General features: G+C 36.1%; 1 protein-coding gene across 2 annotated transcripts in view; it reads right to left on the bottom strand.

The window, feature by feature from the left end:
• SMC2 (structural maintenance of chromosomes 2) overlaps window positions 1-19,009 on the bottom strand; it is a 46,942-nt gene extending 27,933 nt beyond the window's left edge. Inside the window, exons 1-14 of one of the 2 annotated variants that reach the window (XM_014559908.2) lie at window positions 18,838-19,009; window positions 17,747-17,975; window positions 16,984-17,133; window positions 13,364-13,486; window positions 12,716-12,754; window positions 10,000-10,110; window positions 9,769-9,813; window positions 8,267-8,500; window positions 7,911-8,060; window positions 4,574-4,807; window positions 2,892-3,051; window positions 2,264-2,381; window positions 1,411-1,549; window positions 916-1,035 (exon numbers count right to left, since the gene is read on the bottom strand). In XM_014559908.2, the coding sequence (XP_014415394.1) occupies window positions 916-1,035; window positions 1,411-1,549; window positions 2,264-2,381; window positions 2,892-3,051; window positions 4,574-4,807; window positions 7,911-8,060; window positions 8,267-8,500; window positions 9,769-9,813; window positions 10,000-10,110; window positions 12,716-12,754; window positions 13,364-13,486; window positions 16,984-17,133; window positions 17,747-17,914 (1,791 nt within the window). In that variant the 5' untranslated portion in view covers window positions 17,915-17,975; window positions 18,838-19,009. Of the gene's footprint in view, window positions 1-915; window positions 1,036-1,410; window positions 1,550-2,263; window positions 2,382-2,891; window positions 3,052-4,573; window positions 4,808-7,910; window positions 8,061-8,266; window positions 8,501-9,768; window positions 9,814-9,999; window positions 10,111-12,715; window positions 12,755-13,363; window positions 13,487-16,236; window positions 16,364-16,983; window positions 17,134-17,746; window positions 17,976-18,837 lie in introns of those variants that run through there. The other variant, XM_032478100.1, reaches the window with a different exon arrangement.
• Window positions 19,010-23,208: the final 4,199 nt, after the last annotated feature.

The raw sequence follows: 23,208 nt of genomic DNA, 5'->3' as shown, positions 1-23,208 counted from the left end.
TGAAATAACTTTCAAAGCTTTGTAGACTCTAGGATGAGTTTTCAAAGGAAGTACTGGCCAAAAATACCACTTTCAATTACTCTGTATTCATCTTCTTTCTCCTGATAGTATACATATCTATACTACTGTATTTTGAAACAATTTCCATTGAAGGCTCCTCAATTTCAACAAATATACTGAATATCCATGTAATACATTAATTATACATGCATTTCTACATTTCATAGACTGTCTTTTCAACTCATATACTCAGAATGCCTGCTCAATAACTGATATCTTTGTGTTATGACTGACTTCAGGTTTTTACCAAATATTATACAATCATAATAGCCTTTTAAAAGTATTTCCTTACACTGGTTTGTTTACTACTAACCACATCACTTTAGATCCACCTCAGCAGCTGACTGGGTATCCTGGCTACCTGCTTTGTAGTTCATAGGTTGGAATGCAGTCTAGAAGAACCTGAACAGAGAAGCATCTTTGCAAGACTGATTGATACCTTCCGCAACAGCTGTCGCTGTGGGCAGTTTAAGTGTGCCTGCCATGAAAAAAAAAACTGAAGAACTCTGGTATTTATCAGCTCTGTAATTCTAACTATGGAGAAATCAGAAATTTAGTATTTACTACCCCTGATAGTCATGTGACTTGACTTTAGGTTTAAAGATGTTCTAATAGTACACCTTTAAAATATCATAGAGAATTTTAGTCTTCCAACATTTCTATGCTCTTCCTATCTAATTTCACAACAGCCAACTTTATTTTTTTTGGTATCTTAACTTTTTAAAGCATGGTAACATAATAAAATTTTGTGGTTTGACATATGATTGGAATCCCAGTTTACTTCAAAGGACAAAGTTAATGTCTTGTAATTTTAAAAAAAGTAAGATGCAGACAAAATACATAAGGAAGACTTACAAGATTCTGAGCAACCCTCAGAGTTTCTGGAGCAATACATCTGGCTGAAATTTTATTGAGTGGAATGATAGTGTATCGACGCTTCAATTCCCCCTTTTCTAGTAGCTTTTTTCCAGTAACCTAAGACATTGTGCATTAGAAATAAGAAAACAAAATATTAATAACAGAAAACATTCAAATGGAAAGACTACAAGTTTAGGAATCCATAATCAAATTGTTGAGTGCCTACTATTCTGAATAATCAAAACTCTGAGACTGATAATATGCATTCTAGGCTCTTGAGTTAGCGTTAAGACTTCCTCTGGAATACAGTTAATCAAATATAGTCAATAACATAATAAAAAAAGCCATTCATGCTATAGTTTTACACTGTAAAGGTATAAGCAACCTTAGGAGAAGCTTAAAACATCAAGAAAGTACCCAGTTCTTCTAGGAGTACACAATTTTTCAAGCTAAACAACAACTATAGGTCTTCTTTAATTAAAGTCAATTTACCTCTGTGTCTACTACGACATTGTAGAGTCGGTCCCCAGCCACCAATTCTAAAGCTGTGGTTGCAGAAGTATCTTTCACACTGATCAGTGAAGCTACAAGTCCTTTCACACAATTTCTGTTCCAGTTCTTCTCTGGATCCCTAAAACAGAAAAGTGGACAAAAATTAACCTTAGATAAGCAAATAGAAAAGGTTGTACTTTACTAGTCTCTTTCTGACAATACATTAGATTAAAATACAAGATTCATATAGTTTTAACAGAATACAAATTTTAAAATGTTCAGATGACTAGCCAGCTACAGGCTGGTTTTCTCACAAATTAAAGGTTTGTGGCAACCCTGCAGTGTCACCTGATGGTTAGCATTTTTTAGTAATAAAGCCTTTTCAAATTAAGGTATGCATGTTATTTTTTACACATTATTCTACTGCAAACTAATAAACTACTGTTTTATAATCAACCAAAATATCTTTCAGTATATACTACATTTTTAATGTAACAAAAATAACTTTGATGTTCTAATCTTTGTAATACATATATTACTATAAGTATTCCACCAAAAAATACAGTAAAACAAACTGTAAAATGTTAATATAGCTGTTTAACATTAATGATAATAACCTTAAAGGAACTTTTGGACTGAGATTAAATTCCCCTCATTTTGGTCTTAATTTAAGATTAAGTGGCATCAGTAGCCTTTAAATTTCAGAAGAATTTCCTCTGCCTACAAATCTCAAACATTTCAATAAACGTTTAAGGAAAAAATACCAATTAAGGAAAAGCAGCTTATAATAATTTTCACACAAAAATATATCTTAGTTATTACTATATTAAGATTCAAGGTTTAACTCTCTTACCTGTAGGCAAATCGAAGATTGGGAAATCTGGCCAAGAGAGCTTCGTATGTTTCTTTCAATCTACTGATATCACGAGACAGCTGCCTACGCTTTTCCAGGAGGCTTTCCTCCTTGTTTTCTAAACAGTAAGTCATAAGTAAATTGAAACCAGTTTTAAAAACTCAAATATTACACTGTTTTATGGAAAATATTACTAACCCCTACCCTCAAAGCATTTCTGTAAACAAAATATAAATTTCTGGTGGGTAATTAAAGCATGCTTAACATTCAAATTTCTATCAAGTGTCAGGTGAACATTATTTCCAACACATAACACCATGTTCATTCCAAGAAACAACATATGAATTGTATACCTACTAACATAGAAACATACAAATAACATTTCTGAGTTGTCAAGTGGCACTTCAGAGTGACTGAAACAGGAAATTCTTAGTACTGAGTTTTCAAAAATTCAAAGCGCTGTTTTATACTCAGATATTTTTGTGACTATATTTACATACATATCCTATCCTAATACCACCTAGTATTAATGGGGTAAAAATTTTTCCTACTTGCTACTTCCTTTAAGTTAGTTTCTATCAATAATCACTACTTCTAATGATTTAACATCATGTCTTTAAAGGCAAACCTTCATAATTTAGCTTTTTCATTTCGGCTTCAAGTTTTTCTTTAAGTTTCTTCACAGCTTCTAATGCTTCTTGATCCTTCCTGTAGCCACTATCCATCTTCTTAACTTCAGTTTGCTTAGTCTTTAATTCTTGTTGGGCATGTTTCAACTTCATCTGAGCCTGTAATAGAAAAATGTAACAGACTATATGAGGCAGATAGTGTTAGTGATAAAACAGCCACGGATTCCAATTGGTTTAAGAGAAACCATGACTGGGACATTGTGCTGTACACCAGAAACTGACACACTGTAACTGACTACTAAAAATTTAGAAAAAAAGAGACATCAACCTTGAAAATATTAACTGCTTGGTCACTTGGATTAATATCTCAACAGATCAACTATTTCCCAATACTGTCTCCTCAAAAAAAAACTCAATAAAAACTTATAAAAAGTATATGCTTAAATCATTAAATAACTTGCAATTCATGTCCATCTTTTTACTATTTATAAAATATGACATTAGTGAGTTCAAAAATTATATCAAAGAATAACTGCCATTAGCTGGTTAAATAAAAAACAAAATAGAAAGCTAGAAATCACTTCCTTCCCTTCTTTTCTACTTAGATATGCGTATTTGTATTTATGTATATTTGTGAGTTTTATCTGACTATGAAACTGTATTGAGCAGTGAGAATAAACTTATACAGGAAAGGGAAGCAAAACTGACAGAAAAATTTAAATGCTAGAAGTCTGATATTTAAATGCAGTTTATATAATTGAGCACCTTTCTTTAAAACCATGAACTAGTATTCTAAGATCTTACATGAGTGTATCCTTTAAAACTGAATGTTGGGCTTTTCCCAATATAAAGTAAGTTAACAAAGAAATTGGGAAGACTTTAACATTTTTTTGCTATTGATTTCTTACAATTTATTTGTGACTATCCATCTTTAAATGAAAAAGTTGCAAATGTGTAACAGAAAATCTTGACTAGGATTAATAGACACACACATTTGGATATATTTTTAAAAACAAGTCCTCTATTAAAAAATGAATAAAAGAATGTGTGTGTATATATATATATATTTTTTTTCTTTCTGCCATCAACTCTTGTGTTCACAGGAGTTCTGTGTTGCACATCTAAATAAATTTGAAAACCATTACAATAGACAGAAAAGCCTTTGAAGATTATGAAATCAGAGTAGGGAAACCAAAGACTGGAATGGAGGTAAATGGGAGATAGAGATACTTACAAGGAGGATGTTGCAAAGTTTCAGAAACAAAGTTTTAAGAACTAGGTGTGGTGGGAATAGAAACGGAGAGGACATTTTTGTTTTCCTGTTAAAGCTTACAACTTCAACTTTATAATGTCAATACAACAGCAAAAAGATGGAAATAAACTGACTAACCTCAAGTATTCCATACAGTGTTGAAAACAGAAGAGAGCATTTATTGCACTTAAGATTTCAATTAACCTATAAAGGTACTTTATGTTTTATAGCATCTTTAACACCATCAGTAGGTAGCAATCAACATATTTGAATTTCGTTGTTTTAGGTACTAAACAGTAATCAAGTTCCTTGATATTGATCTGATTACTTTCAACATTTTACAACAACTGCCAAAGCATAATATGAAAGAGCTTCTCAGGAAAAAGAAAAACAAAATGCCATCACAAAGTGCTCTATGTCTGTATTTACCTGTTTGGCTTCTGTCTGAGCTTTACTTATGTCATTTTTACAGGCCATCATCTGACCAGCCAGAGTTGCTTCTGCTCCGTCTTCGTTGCTGGACAGGCCGGCGGAGACAGCATTGAAGTGCTGCTGCGCAGCAGCCAGAGCCTCGGCATCTTTATTACTTGCTTCTTGAAGGGCATTCAGCCCATCTGTTATCTTTTTAACCTCTTTTTCCTTTGCCGCTAAAGTTTTAGAATCCTTTAGGAAGAGTTTCAGATTGGAAAGTATTATGTTTTAGAAAACCGTCCATTTTCTTATACCCTTATATGTCATCAAATTTCATAGCAAGTTGAAGTAAGCATGGTAATTTAACCATCATAACTTTAAACACTGTAGTCCCATTTTGAAATTCAGTCTTTCTCAATTTTTAGGATAAATATATCTCTTATCCTAATAGAAATACTTCCATTTCATATGTTGTAGTCAAATCTGGGACATACGAGCTAAAACAGCATTGAAATTTAAACCACTTGCAAAAACTAAAAATCAGTTCCTCTAAATCTCTAAAATTGAAAAAATAGCCTTACTACCCCAAACTTAAAAGTAGAGATTTTAGGATTAAGAGCATGTATATGAAAATATTTTTATAAACTATTGAAAGTTCATAAAATTTTAATATTAAAATAATCACAGGCACAGCATTACTAATACTTAACACATTTTAGGTTCCAGTAACCAGGTAACAAACTATGCAAAATACCAGCACTGGGAAAAGAAAAAAAATCTAGTTGTATTATTTACATGGAAACGATCAGAAATTTTGGCCCACATAATTCATGATTCATCGGATGTTTATCAGATACATACCCAGGTACCAGGCATTGTCCTAGACATTAAAGACACAAGCTCCCAAGGGAGCCTATATTTCTAGGATGAAAAACATAATAAACAAATATATAAAGCAAGGTAAAGGGATGAAAAAGAATGGGACTACTGTTTTAAGAATGAGGGAAGAGCTTTTTGTGATGATGTGAAACCTAAATGAAACAAAAGGAGTGACCATGCTAACACTAGGGGGACAGTATACTTGGCAAGCTCTGAGGAATATGCTTGGGTGTTGGAGGAACTGTGGTTGGAGCACAGTGAGCAAGTGAAGGAGCCAGGAGTCATATTATGTAGGGTCTACAGACCATGGGAAAGACTTTGAATTTAACTATACACATTATTTTTTTTTTTTTGAAACCACTGAAGGATTTTAAGCACAAGAGTGATGTAATCCAACTTCAGCTTCTGTAAAGAACAGACTGTAGAGCAACAAGAGTAAAAGCAGGACAATTAATGAGGACACTCCCAGAGTATCCCTCCTGGGAGGTGATGGCTTGAACCAGGTTAGCAGTGAAGGAAGGATAAAAAGTGGTTGTATTCTGGATATACTCAAAGTCAATGGAATCTGTTGATGAATTAGAATCTACAGGGTTTGGGGGAAAGGGAAAATCCAGGAGGACTCTAGGATTTCGGGAGTGAACAACTAGGTTAACAGTAGTATCATTTACTTACATGAGGAAAACTCAGGCAGGTTTGGGTAGGTGGGGAAAATTTTAGGAGTTCTATTTGAGATATATTACATTTTAGGCTTTTTGTAAGTCATCCATGTAAAAATGTCAATTACATAACTGAACAAGTGAGTCTAGAATTCAAAGGAGTAAAGGCTAATTACTGATTTGAAAGGCACCAACATATAGATGGTATTCAGGGCTACAGGGCTAGACGGGATCACCTAAGAAATGAGTGTATAAATTGGCACCTCAAATCTATTATTCTCCAACTATTGATAACCATATTTCAAATTGTCAAAGACAAAAACCTAGAATTATCCTTCAATCTTTTACTTCATATTCAAAAACCAATCTACTGGGTCTATCTGTTGGACCTATCCTTAAAATACACATAAAAGTCCCACAACTTCTCTACTATACCCACTTCTACTGCATTTATCCAAAGGCTGCTTCTTCCCTTTATCATTAGTTTATCCTCGAAACAGCAAGAATAGTCCTATTAAAACATTAAAATGTCACTCTTCTGTTCAGCCAACTCCAGAGGCTCCCCATGTCACTCAGAATACAGATCAAAGTCCTTCATACATTTTGCAAACCACATGTGATACCATCCCCCCATCACCTTTCTGCATTCCTACTACTTAGTGATCATCAGCCACGTTGATCTCCAAGCTTTTCCAATGCCTTAAGCACTTGGGGCAATTGCTGTTCTTCTGCGTGGAACATCTTTCCCTACAGCCTGCCAATTTATCTACATGGTTCTTGAACCTCCTTTGGGTCTTTAATGAAATACTGCCCTCCCAATTAGACCTTCGATGTCTACCCAATTTAAAATCCCAAACTGCAACCCTCTCCACTGCTTTATTTTGTTCTCCACATCAGTAATCACTATATAACATGCTATATATTTCACTTATTTATTTCCTTTATCATCACTTTCCTCACTGGAATGAAGATGCATAAAGGCATTTTGTCCATTATCATTTTATCCATTGTTACAACCTAGCCCAAGTTATATCAAGGGTAGTTGTTGTGATCCATAGCAGATAAATATTAATAGGATGAATCTCCATACTGTTTTCCATAATGGCTGCACCAAACTACATTCCCACCAACAGTGTATGAACCAGCAATTCCATTCCTGGGCATATATCTGGACACCCCAATGTTCACTGCAGCACTATAGCTGCCAAGACATGGAAACAACCTAAATGTCCATTGACAGATGAATGGATAAAGAAAGTGTTGTATATTTATACAATGGAATACTACTTAGCCATAAAAAATAAAATAATACCATTTGCAGTAACATGGATGGACCTGGAGATGGTTATTCTAAGTGAAGTAAGCCAGAAAGAGAAAGAAAAATACCATATATCATTCATATGTGGAATCTAAACAAAGAAAAGAAAAGGACACTAATGAACTTATCTACAAAACAGAAACAGACTCACAGACATAGGAAACAATCTTACAGTTACCAGGGCAAAGGGGGCGGGAAGGGATAAATTTGGGAGTTTGAGATTTGCAAATGTTAGCCACCATATATAAAAATAGATAAAAACAAAAAACAATTTAAACACAATTTCTTCTGTATAGCACAGGGAACTATATTCAGTATCTTGTAATAACCTTTAATGAAAAAGAATATGAAAACTAATATATGCACATATATGCATGACTGGGACATTATGCTGTACACCAGAAATCGACATATTGTAACTGTCTATACTTCAATTAAAAAAACATTAACAGGATGCATAAATGTATACACTGGAATTAAATTAAGCTTTTTATTTGCTTACCTCAACCATATTTTTTTCTAGCTCTTTGCGTTTATTCTCTTCACTCTCCAGATTTTTCTTCTTGAGATCAAAGGCACTCTGAGATTTAGTATTGACTCGCTGAGCTTCTGCAAGAGCATCTTCTAAAGATCGAAGTACACCTCCAATTTCCTATAATCAAATGCACTCAATTCAATCAGTATACTTAAAATACGTTCACGTCAAATTTTTTTGGAAAACTTCTATATAAATCATTTACTTTTTATAAGCTATTTTATTGTCAAACTTTAAGATTAACAAATCAATACAGAAAATGCCCTAGTTACTGTACATAATTTTTTTTCAGTATATCATCTATTCTTACAAATATGTCTGACCTTATCTTTTCTTTTTTCCAACTCTTCTATTTCATGACTAAGTGCTTTTATTTTCTTATCATTCTCACATAATTCTTCTTGAAGCTTAACAATTTTATCCTGCATTTCTTTTAACTCCTCAGCTGAGCGTTCTTTGGTATCTTCAGCCAGCAAAAACTGATAAGCAATATATAAACGACTCAAATGTTCTATTTCTCTCATTACTTTTTGATACTCCAAGTAGGAAGATCTTTCCTGAAAGAGAAATCACCAATAAAGCATAACTCAAAATTCATAAACGAAGTTGGAAAAAATCAAAATATAGCAACGTGGATACAATTTTCCATTACAAGATATATATTGGATTTTCTCTTAGATTGAGTAAATATGGATTATAAATTTTAGGAAACTTTTATAACAGAATTTTGGCTTTTTAGACAGTGTTCTACCATCTCCAGTGAATCGTATACGACTGTTTGTTTTCATATATAATCAGGCAGTTGAGTTTAACAAAGAAATGCACACATAAGGTTCATAGACGGGGGATGGATAGCAAGAAGTCTATATAAATACAACCTACACACCACAAATGATACACTACTAAATGTATTTTGTAGTAGTATTACCAAGATGCCTACCCAACATTCATTCATGTAACTATTTGCTCACATATTACTAAACTTGATTTCCATAAGAACCTGCTGCAGCAGAGAAAGTAGACAATTAAAATCACTAATTTGCAGATGAAGAAACAAATTCAGTGATTCAATGACCTCTCAATGCTCTCAGACTTAGAATTTGGCAAAATCTGGAATGACACCTAGGTTTAAACTGTTATTTCAGTGTTTTCTACTAAATAATATGTACAAAGGGGGTACCTTCAAGCTCATCTTTAAATTTTTCAGTTTTTCCAACAACATCTATGCTACTTATATGGATTCAGAAGATAGCCTGAGAAGCATCAAATTTTAATGAGCATTTAATAAGTTCCTAAACACAATTTAAAAACAATGTGCTATAAATGCATTCTTTCACTGAAACTTTATGATACCAAAAGCTACAAAGATTATACAGAAAACACAGCCATGTGTTTTAACACCTTCCACTTACCAATTGCCCTGACAGCAGTAATAGTAGTGATAGCCCCTCTTATCCTAGAAGTTATTCACTCTGCCAAGAAAGGTTACTAAGAGTGTCGTATTTTTAGGAAATACTGTTCTGCTCAAGTCTAACTATCCCAGAAAATTCAGACTTACTTTTCGACAAAGAATTAAAATCTGGAATATCATCTTCTGAGACTATGAGAGCAACCTCCAAAACCATGATGACTGAACAGACATGAAGTACATGTCCTCTACAAGCAGAAGGCTGAGTATGGACTACAAACTCTTTAACTCTCATCTCATTCCAGAAAAAAATTCCTGAGAAGTGGTACACAGTTCATCCCTACATGTAAGATCTTGGATACGTCACCAATTTTGAAGAGACATTCTAGCTGGTTGTCCTCACATTACAGTATATACCTCTTTTAATTTTTGAATAGTTGGAGTAATTTCTTCTTCAAGTATCTGGAAAATAAAGGAAAATCATACTTTTCAGTATGTGAAGTACCATTAAAGAGATCTGAAAGAGGGAAGAAGGATAGAAGACTAAGGAGAGGAACTGTCGGGGGGAAATTTCCCTTTCTACAGCAGAGAAACTCTAAATGCAAAATTACTCTCTTCTCTAAAAATGTTTTATATAAATCTAATTACCGTCTTTATCTCTTTCAGCTTAGCCTCCTTTTTTTCTATAGTCTTCTGGGCAGCTATCTTTTTGTATTCATACATCCTGGTTCCAGCTGCTTCTTCTATCATGGACAAAATCTGGAAAGATGATTGTTATTAATGTTTTAAAAATCCAATACAATGCATCTCAGTGGAACTTACATTAAGGTTATTATTTAAGGCCTTAATCTCACTACGCATCTTAACAAAATTATGGACCATAAAAGTTAAGTATATAAAAATGTACAAATTAGACATAACCCTAACATTCAAGACACATCTCTGGACTTCACTCCAATTCTAAATCACTGATGTTCCAGAGTACATCTCTTTTAGAACTGAAGCTAGTAATTCTTTCCTCCTCTTTTCCTTCAAATACAAGCCTTGAAAAAAAAAAAAAAATAAAGGCTAACAACATTCAGCTTTCATTTTATAAATTTATACTTAAAACTGTTCCCAGTGAGACTTCAGCCATTTTGTTCCTACAAGGATGAGCCTTGGCATTTCACCTGCGTCATGTGCTTTAAAAACTTGGTCAAGTAACTTAATTTTCTCTGTCTGCAGAGTACTGATAGTATCCCACAGCATTGTTGAGAAGTAAACAAAATAATTCACGTGAGAAGCACTTTGAAAAAGGCAAACATTAATCAATTATAATTTTATAAGAAGGACACTTTTACCAGCACTCCTTTTTCAGAAGCTTCTGAAATTCACCATCAATCCCTGTCTCAAGAGGATTATTCCTCTGAAAACCATTTTGATTTCTATGTATTTGGCAGGTTTCAAATTGGAAGTTTTCCCTTAAGATGCTATCTAAAGAAAATAAGCATGACCTACGGTCAAACTGCACTAGTATTATCAGTCATCAGTCTTCTTAGTTCTTCTTCACAGAAAAAAATAACCAGAAGAGCCTTTGCTCTTGTACAAAACATTCCTTCCTTCATACCAACTCTTCTCCAGGGTGCTCCAAAAGAAAATTAAGTCTTAACGCCCTAAGCATTCCACTGTATGTAATGAATGAATTTCACTCAAATCTTTTTCTGTGGGGTTTAACTCTGACATGGAACACCAGTTGAGAAGGCTACTTTATACTGTTAAAATTTCTGTTAATACTGTATTAGGCACCTAAAACTCTTAGAAGAAAATGTAAGTGGTAACCTCCTTGATATCAGTCTTGGTGATAATTTATTTGGATGATACCAAAAGCAGAGGCACCAAAACCAACAACAACAACAAAAAAAAGTGGGACTATATCAAACTAGAAAGCTTCTGCACAACAAAGGAAACCATCAACAAAATGAAAAGGCAACCTACTGAATGGGAGAAAATATTTGTAAGTCATATATATAAGGAGTTAATAACCAAATACACAAAGAACTCAGCACAATTCAATGGAAAAAATTACAATTAAAAAAAATGGGCAGAGGATGTGGATAGACATCTTTTCAAAGAAGACATACAAATGGGCAAAACGTACAGGAAAATATGTTCAACATCACTAATCATTAGGGAAATACAAATCAAAACCACAATGAGGTATCACCTGTCAGAATGACTTATCAAAAGGACAAAAAGTAACAAGTGTTGGTGAGGGTGTGGAGGAAAGGGAACCCGTGTGCACTGTTGGTGGGACTGTAAGTTGGTACAGTCACTATGGGAAACAGCATGGAGGCTCCTCAGAAAATTAAAAATAGAACTAACATATGATCCAGCAATTCCACTTCTGGGTATTTATCTGAAGGAATCAAAGACACTAATTTGAAAGGATAATCTGCACCACAATGTTCACTGCAGCATTATTTACAACAGCCAAGACACAGAAACAACCTAAGTGTCCACTGAAGGATGAATGGATAAAGGATATGTGATATTTACACATATAAACAAATTAAATGTTTAACCATTAAAAAAAAGGAAATCTTGCCATTTGTGACAACATGGATAGGACTCAAGGGCATTATGGGAAGTGAAGTCAGAGAAAGACAAACACAGTATAATCTCACTTATATGTGGAATCTTTAAACAAAAAAACTGAACTCATAGAGAACAGACTGGCGGTTTCCAGTGGTGGGGGATGGGTGGTGGGCAAAACGGGTGCACACAGTCAAAAGGTACAAACTTACACTTATAAAATTAAAGGTCCTGGGTAGGTAAGGTAACGTATGGCATGGTGATCATAGATAATCATACTGTACTGCATATTTGAAAAGTGCTAAGAGACTAAATCTTAAAAGTTCTCATCATAAAAAAAAATTTGTATCTATGTGGTGATGAATGTTGACTAGACTTCTTATGGTGATCATTTTGCAATATATACATGTATCAAATCATTATGTTATATACCTGAAACTGTCAATTGTATCTCAATTAAAAAATAATAAAAAAAATCTGCTTAACAAGGTCCCATGACTTTTCTTTTACATTCTCATTTAATCCTCAAAACAGACCTTAAGGTAAGGATTATTGACTTCAATTTATGAATGAAGAAACTAAGGCTCAGAGGGCTATGTTTCATAATTTTTAAAAAATTGGGGCACAGTGTTAAATATTAAAAAACAAAACTATTTTCTTTATTAATCAATCTTAAATAAATGTTTCTTAGAATTTTAATAATGAAAGAAATAATGTTAAAAAACTGGTTACCTAGAAGATTAAGACAGTATCTGTAATTATTATTTTTACTGTCCTTAAAGAGTACTCTTACCTCTGGAGGTTTCATATTCAACACTTTTGTAATTCGGCCCTGAAAATAAAATGGCAAACTTAGTATAATAATAACAAATTACAGAAAGAGTAACCTCAAGGCATACATGTTTATCTGCACCAAAGCTGTTGTATCCTAATATACCAATCTTTTGGGAGTTATTTCTTCAACCTACATGAAAAGACGTTTCTTTTATTAGATTTGAGACTAAAGTCAGCTTTTAATTCTAGAATTGTGCTATCCACTTTCTCGTGAGTGATACAAATTACATAAGTTATTAAATGATACAAAGTTAACTCAGACCACATTGCTGAGACAGTTAATATTAATGATGTAGAAGTCTCCAATTCTAAAATGGGTAAGTATATAAATGTTAGCCTAATTACTGAATATTTCTTGATTTTTTTGAATGATATCCCTCCAAGATAAGTCAAAGAAAATTGCTTCTAGGCATTCTTCAAAATTCAAATGTATACAACATATTAGAAGACATAAGTACAAATAACTCACCTACATTTCTTAAGAGGTGCCCAAACACTAGCACAGTAGTAAATAAAAAATCCATATAGAAGCACTTCTGCTATAAGTTAAAAAATAAAAGATGTCAAAACTATCAAGAAAGATAATATAAAGACCACAACAAAATACCTGCATGATGAGAAAGTGAGGGTTGTTAACATTAAGGCCAACAGAACAGAAGAGATCCTGTACTCTGGTATTGTTTGCGTTTACTCCATTGATTAAATATTTATTTCTGCCACCAATAACCACCTTAAAAAAAAGAATTTTAAAAGATATAAATGAACACACACATCTTGAGTTAAGATGATAAATCCCCAAATACATTATCTTTTATTTGTTTGTTCTGTCTAACTAATGGTAAACAAAACCAATCCAGAATAAGTAACAGAGGAAGTGTGACATGGTCAAAAAGAGTATGACACTGAGTCAGGACAAATGGCTTCTAATGCAGGGACTTTTGCTAACCAGTTATGTAACCAAGCACAAGACTCCTAATCTCTCTAGCACTGGACTAGGTCTCTAAGATCCCTTGTAGCTTCACACTTCCAAGTGTGTATACAATACATTTTCCATCCCTGGTCACCCTCTTCCTCCACTTTTTTTAGCTTCCAAAAGAAAAGAAGTCAGATACTAAAAACCAAAGACAAATCGTTTGTTATCAATCTTTGTCAAGACTCTAAATGGGATTAATAAAAGACATGACTTGTGAATATCTGAAAGGAAAAGTATAATCATAGAATTTCAGCATGGGTTTAATAAGAACAACTTTTACCAGCCACCAAAACTGTTCATACTCTATTACAGACTTGCATTGTCATTTTTTGGGTATGATTGTCTCAATCTATGGTATTTTGTGGTCCTTAATGGCAAGATCTATTTCTCATTCCTCTTTCTATCTGTATTTCCAAGTGCATTCCAGAATGCCCAGCATGGAGGAATAACCCTCCAAGAGTTCAGACGATACTACAGAGCTACAGTAATCAAAACAGCATGGTATTGGCATAAAAACAGACATGGGTCAATGGAACAGAACAGAGAGCCCAGAAATAAATCCATAGACCAACGGTCAATTAATCTTCCACAAAGGAGGCAAGAATATACAATGGAGAAAAAAGACAGTCTCTTCAGCAAGTGGTGTTGGGAAAACTGGACAGCAGGATGTAAATCAATGAAGTCAGAACATTCCCTCACTCCATACACAAAAATAAACTCAAAAATGGCTTTAACACTTAAATATAGGACAAGACACAATAAATTTCCTAGAAGAAAACATAGGCAAAACATTCTGACATAAATCTTAGCAATGTTCTCCTAGAGTGTCTACCCAGGCAATAAAAATAAGAGCAAAAATAAACAAATGGGACCTAATTCCACTTACAAGGTTTTGCACAGCAAAGGAAACCATAAGCGTAACAAAAAGACAACCTACGGAATGGGAGAAAATATTTGCAAATGATGCAACTGACAAAGGCTTCATTTCCAGAATATATAAACAGCTCATACAACTTAGTAACAAAAAACAAACCCAATCCAAAAATTGGCAGAGGACCTAAATGAGCAATTCTCCAAAGACATACAAATGGCCAATAGGCACATGAAAAAAGTTCAATAACACTAATCATCAGAGAAATGCAAATCAAAACTACAGTGAGGTGTCACTTCACACCAGTCAGAATGGCCATCATTCAAAAATCTATGCTGGAGAGGATGTGGAGAAAAGGGAACTCTCCTACACTGCTGGTGGGAATGTAGTTTGGTGCAGCCATTATGGAAAGCAGTATGGAAATTCCTCAAAAAACTAAAAATAGACCTACCATATGACCCAGCAATCCCACTTCTGGGTATATACCTGGAGGGAACTCTAATTCGAAAAGATACATGCACCCCAATGTTCATAACAGCACTATTTACAATAGCCAAGACATGGAAACAACCTAAATGTCCATCAACTGATAACTGGATAAAGAAATTGTGATATATTTATATAATGGGATACAACTCAGCCATAAAAAAGAATAAAGTAATGTCATTTGCAGTAACATGGATGGACCTGGAGATGGTTATTCTAAGTGAAGTAAGCCAGAAAGAGAAAGAAAAATACCACATGATATCACTCATATGTGGAACCTAAAAAAAGAAAAGAGGACAGTAATGAACTCATCTATAAAACAGAAATAGACTCACAGACATAGTAAGTAATTTTATAGTTACCAGGGAAAGGGGATGGGAAGGGATAAATTTTGGAGTTTGAGATTTGCAAATATTAGCCACTATATAAAAATGATTTAAAAAAAACAAGTTTCTTTTGTATAGCACAGGGAACTATTTTCAGTATCTTGTAATAATCTTTAATGAAAAAATATGAAAATGAATATATGTATAAACATGCATGACTGGGACATTATGCTGTACACCAGAAACTGACACACTGTAATTGACTACTTCAATAAAAAATAAATGAATTAAAAAAAGTTAGTCTTAAAAATAAAAAAAAAGAATGCTCAGCATACAAGCACTTAATATTAAATATCAATTCATTTATTCCTCTGACAAGATTATTACCCATAAGTAATTTGAGAAAATCTTTATAAAAAAACTCTGATGAAGATACAGGTGTATGGATTGTATGAGGACAGGAATTTGAGGGATTAGTAAAAGACTTACTGAAAATCCTTAAAAGGTGATTATTTGACAGATGCTTAACGACAGAGAACAGGATTCTGTCCCAATCTAATCAATTCCCCCCACTCCTTTTTTTTTCCAATCAGAGGCTTTCATTAAAATAGAGGGAAGTCTATAAGGTACATAATGGCAAGCTGGAGAGTGACTGGGAATTAACAGAACTTTTAAAAATAAAACTTTGACAATCAAAACATAACACTGAGTATAATAAGAAAAAAGATTTAAAGGGACAAATGTAAGGTCCTCTACTGCTTTTAAAAGCCTGCTTAGATACAGAAATGGCAGTACATGGCTAATAACACGTGAAAAAAACTTACAGTGATTTTAAGTAAATCAGACATAAATTCATAATGTACCGTGAATTCTCCAACATCATATTGGGAAAAATAGAAGCAGAGTACCTAAAATGAAAGAAATAACAATTTCTGCCTAATCCTGTCCTAGCCAGACCAACTCTAGTATGTGCAATTTGAGATGTCACGGATTAAAATAATAAATAAATTTAAAAACTGGAGCAAATTTGTATTCAGTATCATGAGACAAGTGAAAGAACTACAACTCAATGTCAACTGGAAGAGCTAGAGAGACTTGGGTTAGAAAACCGATTTACAGAACATTTAAACATTGAATTATGGAATAAACTAACTTGTTCTTGGTGCTCTCAAGTAAACTAGGATTAATGTATAAAACATGAAGACAACACTTTGACTCAATTTACAGGAATAACCTTCTAATTAGAACTTTCCAAAAACAGAACGGGTTACCTCAGAAGACAGCAAGATCCCAGGTACTACAGGTGTTCAAACAGGCAGCGAAGACTCAAGTGTGGTTCAAGATTTAAGCATGGCTGAGTGCTTGTACTCATGGATTTCAGATCCCTTTCAATCCTCTTGGTAAATGGTGGAATTTACATAATCAAAATTTTAACATAAGGAAGATATTCTTAAGGAATCTAGTCTGTATTTGATGGATCAATTTTGTTCATAAACTTTCTCTCTCCAGCAGTCATATTGCCAAAAAAACCCGCAAGTTTTCAGGTAACCAAGTATTTAGTAGCCACTCACCTGCCTTGTTACTGTAATTTCATCATGAACCTCAAATCCTAAAGGACTTTGCTTTTTGTCAGAATTATCAAAGGTGATTGATACTGAGGCTTTGGTAATTCCAGCCTGCCCATTTTTGTAAACTAAATCTTGTAAATTAGAAGCCCGAACCTAAAATAAAAGAAAATGTTATCAGTTATAAGACCCCATATGGCACAAAATATCACCAAAAATGGGTTTCCTGCTGTTGGAAAACCACCCATGTAGTATCCGTTTAGCAGCCAAGGACAGGCAGTAGCATTCATAGAGAAGAAAGCAAACCAAAGGGGCAATGACCTGAAAAAGCCCACCTTTCTCCCTTGGGCTTTTTCAACTCTGAACTGAATTGTTGTCTACTTATTTCTCAACAAAAGTTCACTTGAAAGACTGAAGGAAAACAATGTCTAAGAATTTCACTATTCATCCAATCCCATTAGTAGATTTTGAAAAGTCTTCATAATTGGTGGGAGGCGGGGAATACAACTCTGGAATGAGAATGCCTGAGTTTCAGTGTTGCTCCAAACATCTTAAAGAGGATGAACCTTAGGCAATGCCTCTAAGTTTCTATTTTCTCACTTAAAATATGGAGCAATAATACCCACCTTTAACGAACTGTGGTAAGGTATATAATACTTCACATAAAAATGCAAATGAAGAGAATATTGGCAACAGTCTCCAAATTCAGAGGATTCCCCTGAGGTTCCTCAAACTTCAATTCACATAAATCAGAAAGTTTACACTTTACCTGAGACAGGTTGGAGATGCCCAGCAAAAAGCAGATGGAGTCCAATATGTTGGATTTCCCACTACCATTTAAACCAGTGATAGCATTGAAGAGGGGGTCAAAACCATTTACTTCAGTCCTCTGAGCATAGGACTTGAATCCCTCAAGAATGATCGACTTAATGTGCATTTTCACTAGTGACTTGGACGGGTAAACCTCTGCTAGAAATCAAACTGGCCACAAAGCAGTTCTGTACAAAGCAGAAATAAAAACACGTAAGTGGGATGTAAAATCGGAGTAATAAATGTGAAAGACTAAAACCTAAGGACGACAGCTCAACAAAAATGAAACAGCCACTGACCAAGCTACTTCCTTTCATGTGAAGTTATCTTTCCCTAAATTAAAAATACACTAGAGTTAGTGTCTACCTGGAAGTTAATTACACCATTAATTCAACCTGGAAGTCAACCACTTACTTTCTCAGGCCTACCTTCCACCGTTATCATACTCAAGATAACACAGACTACATTTCACATCTCATTCCCTTTGCCCATAATGCTCTTCTCCTCGACACGGGGATACCTCACTCTCCTTTACAACTCCCACGTCTTCGCTCAAACGTCACCTAACCGGGGTCCTTCCTGACTTCCCTACATAAAAGAGCACCTCTACCTATCCCCTAACTCTGCTTTTTCCTTCACTGCACTTAAAGCTGCCACAAAGCAGTACTTATTTATTCGTCTACCCAACCTATCATGTAATGAATGTCCCGTAGCATCTTCGCCTACGTCCACGGCTGTATGCTGGAACAGTGCCTGACTCCAGGGCGCGGGGCTGGGAGGTGCCTAGTAAATACTTATAAAGAGATTAAACCCTAGACAAAAGCCACCTGCTTTCACTCAAGCTTACTCCCTCGCTTCATTAGCTCTTTCTGTCAACACTTTCTCACCTTGTTCCAAGGCTGGGTAGGAACGAGCCATTCTGCCAGGAACCCCTTAGGACTAATTTTAGTCTGCGGTTCTTTTTTTTTTGCTACTCGGGCCCCCAGCCCCCACGGCCCCCATCTCCCGCCAGGAATACCAGGCTAGGCCCAACCAGCCGCGCGCACGCACCTGCCTCACAGCTGCGTCAGGCCGCCTGGGCTTGAAGCGCCCCCAAAGCTCCTAGGGCGGAGAGAGGGCCAGCTTTGCCCGGCTTCGGGGGCTACGAAGCGAAATCCACCATAGCGGCTACAAACGGGCCCCGCGCTCTGCACCGGGCCGGAACTATTTATGCCTTTGAATTTCGGCGCGAGCAAAGGACCCCACCTCGAGGGCCTATTTCATTGGCTGGTGCCTAGGAGATGCCTGATTTAAAGGTTCCATTTTTTTCCCTTCCATCAAGCAATAAAAATGACAAGGAGATAGGAAAGAAGGTCGCGAAGGTGGCGGCTAAGGGAAAAACGACGGCTTGGGCCTGATGACTAAAGAAGCTGGTGGCTTATGTTGAGATTGGCGTCCGGCACACCTCGGGCAGCCCCACGCCGCAGCCTCGGGGCCTCGCGCTCGCCGGCCCCGCCCCGTCTCATGCCCGGTCTGGCGGCCGGCCGCGTCCTGGAGGCCCCGCCTTCCCGCGGGCCCAGCGGGATTCGCTCGTGCGGGAAGCTGTGGAGGAGGGGTGGCTGCCTCCTGTGTCCTCGTTCTGCTTCAGAAGCCTGAATCTCCCCGGGCTTACTCAGACTCACCTAAAATGGAAGTTGCACCTTGTTGGGGGTGGGGAGGCGCCGAACGAATTTCTGAGGACTGTGTGTGGCGTTCTGGCTACGCCCCTCGCGGGCTTTGGATCCACGCAGGGCTTTGGATCCACGCAGGGTTTTCGATCCACGCAGGGTTTTCGATCCACGCAGGGCTTTCCGTCTAAGTTTCCCGCCCGGAAAGGAAGATAAGACGCGCTGCCAGAGCTATGCAGAGTCCAAAGGAGAAACTGAGTGGGCTCGATAGTAGGTGCTGGACGAATAGGAGTTCCCCTCCTTTCACTGAAAAGCTGAATAATGATAATGGATGGCAGAAGTAACTTTTCAGAGAATTTGGAGGGGAGCAGCTTATCACAGCTGATGTTTATTGAGCTTCTGTGTGCCAGCCTGGGTTCCAAAGGCCTTTGTAAATCCTAGTAGCAACCCTGTGAAATCAGTGATATTGTTCTCATTTTACAAATGAGAAACTGAGCCACAAGAGAGGTTAAGCAGCTTATTCCAAGTTGAAGTGGAGAAGCTGGGATTTGTTCCCAAGCTGTCTTGCTCTAGGTGCGCACTCAGATACTGTAGTTCCTTCTCTCCGCGTAGACTCCAGTACTAGTGATAAGAGATTATTGTTCACTCTTGAGGAAAAACTGCCAGTTTACTCACAGTTGAGCATATTGATACCAATAAGTTAGGAAAGGCTTAGTTTCGGAGTGAACTGTGGTGCTATTCCCTAGGTGATATATAAAAAGATGGTGTGGCCAGTATGCTATTTTAGGCCATATATTTAAAGTTGCTTTTTTCGCCCGCGATTGACTTGGCAGTATTTAACACTAGTCGAACTACCAAGAATTACCAAGAATGGGCCAATGTTTTGAAATTCTTTCTCTACTTATGAGAGTAAAATAGTTTTTATGGAGTTTTTGTTTATATAAGAAAGAATCCATTTATTTTCATATGCCACCTCCTCATAGTTAATCATTACAGACCTAACATCATTAGCTTTGTCTACCCTGATTCCTGCCTTTCCTACACTCCACATCTCTTCACTTGTATTGATTCTATTCAATCTTAATACATTTCTTTTCAACTATGTCCCCTTCATTTCATCACTTTGTGAGTAAAGAATTTTAATTTGCGAACAAAATGTAATGTGGGTTTCATCAAATTGTGAAATGAACAGTTCTTTGGGGTGAAAGTGTAAATGTTAAGACAGACATCATTAGCCTTTGCACTTACATAATAGATTAATAACTAGCTGACGTGATAAAAAAATGCAGATGCACTTTTGCTAGCTAAGGACTTCTGGGTACTTACAAGAATAGACATATCTACTCCCACTAAAAGTATTTATTAAAATGAAAATTGCTTATAAAAGGAGACATCTATAGCAGTTTTAGTCTTAGAGCATGTCAGAAGCACTAAGGACTTTGTGTTAGTACAGATGGACGTGAGGAAATCACTGAAGGTTTACTTACAACTCTGCCCTCTGAGATTACGGCAGGAAAGTGGGAAAGACCAAGGCACAAAGCCACTACTACCCCCTAAAGAGGTAAGGGCTGGAAGTAGATAGACTGTAGGGTAGTTACAAACAGCACTCTTCCTGTTTCACAACCGTGGATGAAAAACTTGAAAGCTTTTAACACTTGGCCGGCTAGTAGAGTCTTAGTCCTTATGTGGGTGGCTGCAGTACCAGCAAGGACACTGATAAAAACATAAAATGAGATCTAGGAAAAACATTGGGTCTTCTATCTCACAGGGCATTGGGAGGGACCCTCTCCCTGGGTGCACTTTTCTAATTCTGGAGTTGTACAGAACTTCTCCAGTTCTTCTCCAGACCTGTGTGAATTCTCTTTCCCTGGAACTTAGGGAAGGAGAAGAAAGCAAGCAAGCAGGCAAGCAAGCTAGCAAGCAAGCAAGCAAAAGAACGAACTTTACCTTCACTGCAGGAATAAGAAAAGTTCATTCATTTTGTTGAGAGATTAATTTGGGATTCAAGGGAATCAATTGATAATGACAGAAAGTTTATATTGTATTGAGCACCAGCAAGTATAACCTGTCTGACGAACTTGGAAAGAAGTACAGCTGAGCATAATTTAAAATGAGGAATAGAAGAGGTCATTGTATTCGTTCACTTATGGGATCTGGTTAGACATTCATTTTTGTTTCAATGGCAATACTGTTTTCAATACTACTTGTTCTATTTGGTTCTTTGTAGAATCTGCTCATTCTTTCATTATGATTGCTATTATTTTGCCTCCTTAATTAAGTTGAATATCTTTATTTTATCTTCTCTTTCAGGTGCTTCTATTCTTTCCAGCTTTTGAGTTGCTAACTATACTGTTTACAACAGTTGTTGACTTGTACTCATTGTGATTTATTTCCTCCGTGGTGCTGTTCTAGGATGGGGTGGTTTTGTTTATGGGAGTCTCATGCCCTGAATTGGGAAAGGGTCCCTTCAGAGCAGTAATGCATTTGTTTCTGTCAAGGTTCTTTGGCTCTTAAAGATCGTAGAGGATTTGTAAATGATTATTTCTCAGTTTGTGGTTCCTGAATTATACAGATAATGTAAATTTGTATCTTTTGCAGGTCTGGGGTTTTGACTTCTCACAAGTACCTTTTGTTTTATCTTCCTTTCCAAAGCTTTAGACAAAGAGCAAACTTCCTTGCTTCTTCCCCAGACTGGAGGAGTTTTTCCAGTCCCAATGACTGGCAGATCTTTAAGGCTCCGGGTTTTACCCAAGGGACTAGTTCCAGCTCCTCTGGCTCACTGAGGCTCAAGGCCTAGTGCTTGTGCACTGGAACCCAGTCATGGCTCATGAGTCCTATGGCCAAGTATAAACTGTTGGAGGGCTGCTTGTCAGTACCTGCTCTTCAAATTTTCGATTTGTTTCTGGCACTTAGAATTTTCTGAGTTTTGTTGTTGTTGTTATTGTTGTTGTTTGGTTACTGAGCTTAGTATATGGTTTATATAACAATAGTTCTATTTTACCTAGTATTTCTATGCGTTTATAAAGGGAATTTCAGTCAACCAGGTCGGAAGAGGTCTTCTCACTTACTTTTCATGAAGACCATCAGTGATCTTTGTTTTGTTCCTGCTGAGCTTTCCTTTCAGGTTCTCACGTTCCTTTTGCAAAGTAGCTTTCCCTAAAAAAAACAGAGAAAGATATTTGGCTCTTAAAACATTTTCATGCACTCCTCATAAAATCCAGTCTCTTTGTACTTCTTTCATATTTGTTCTTTCAGTTTTTCCAGCTGTCCTTGGCTTAATCACTTCCATGCTGGTTAATAGCCAAAGCTACTCATTTCGTCTCTCTTCTGCTTTGTCACACCCCTTCCTTTACAGGGATGATGATTCACTCCCTGTGCTCAAGTATTACTCATTTCATTGTTCTCCCTCCCATAATGGTTCCTTATTACATTTTATTTCAAATCCATACACATCTGCTTGATCTTCCTCCAGCTGGTTCCATTTTATTACCAACTCGATTCTTACTAGATTTCACTTGGATTTTTTTCCTACAAGATCTGCTGCTTTCGTAATTAACATTTCCTCCATGTGTTACATCATTCTGTAGTCCTCCAGTCACAGCCTTCAAATTCTGACTTAAATTTCTACTTCAACAATACTTACTAGCCACTAGTCTATGCCCTCTATAAAGTTCGATAAAATATATGTTTCTGTATCAGAAATATGTATCTCTTTACTCTGTATTCATTTATTCTCAACTCACTTTTCTAGACTCATCTCCTCAGACTTCTTCCT

Source organism: Camelus ferus, chromosome 4, assembly GCF_009834535.1.
Source record: "Camelus ferus isolate YT-003-E chromosome 4, BCGSAC_Cfer_1.0, whole genome shotgun sequence".
NCBI classification, from domain to species: domain Eukaryota; kingdom Metazoa; phylum Chordata; class Mammalia; order Artiodactyla; family Camelidae; genus Camelus; species Camelus ferus.
The sequence above is the reverse complement of the archived record's forward strand: the minus strand, read 5'-3'. Positions and strand labels throughout refer to the sequence as shown.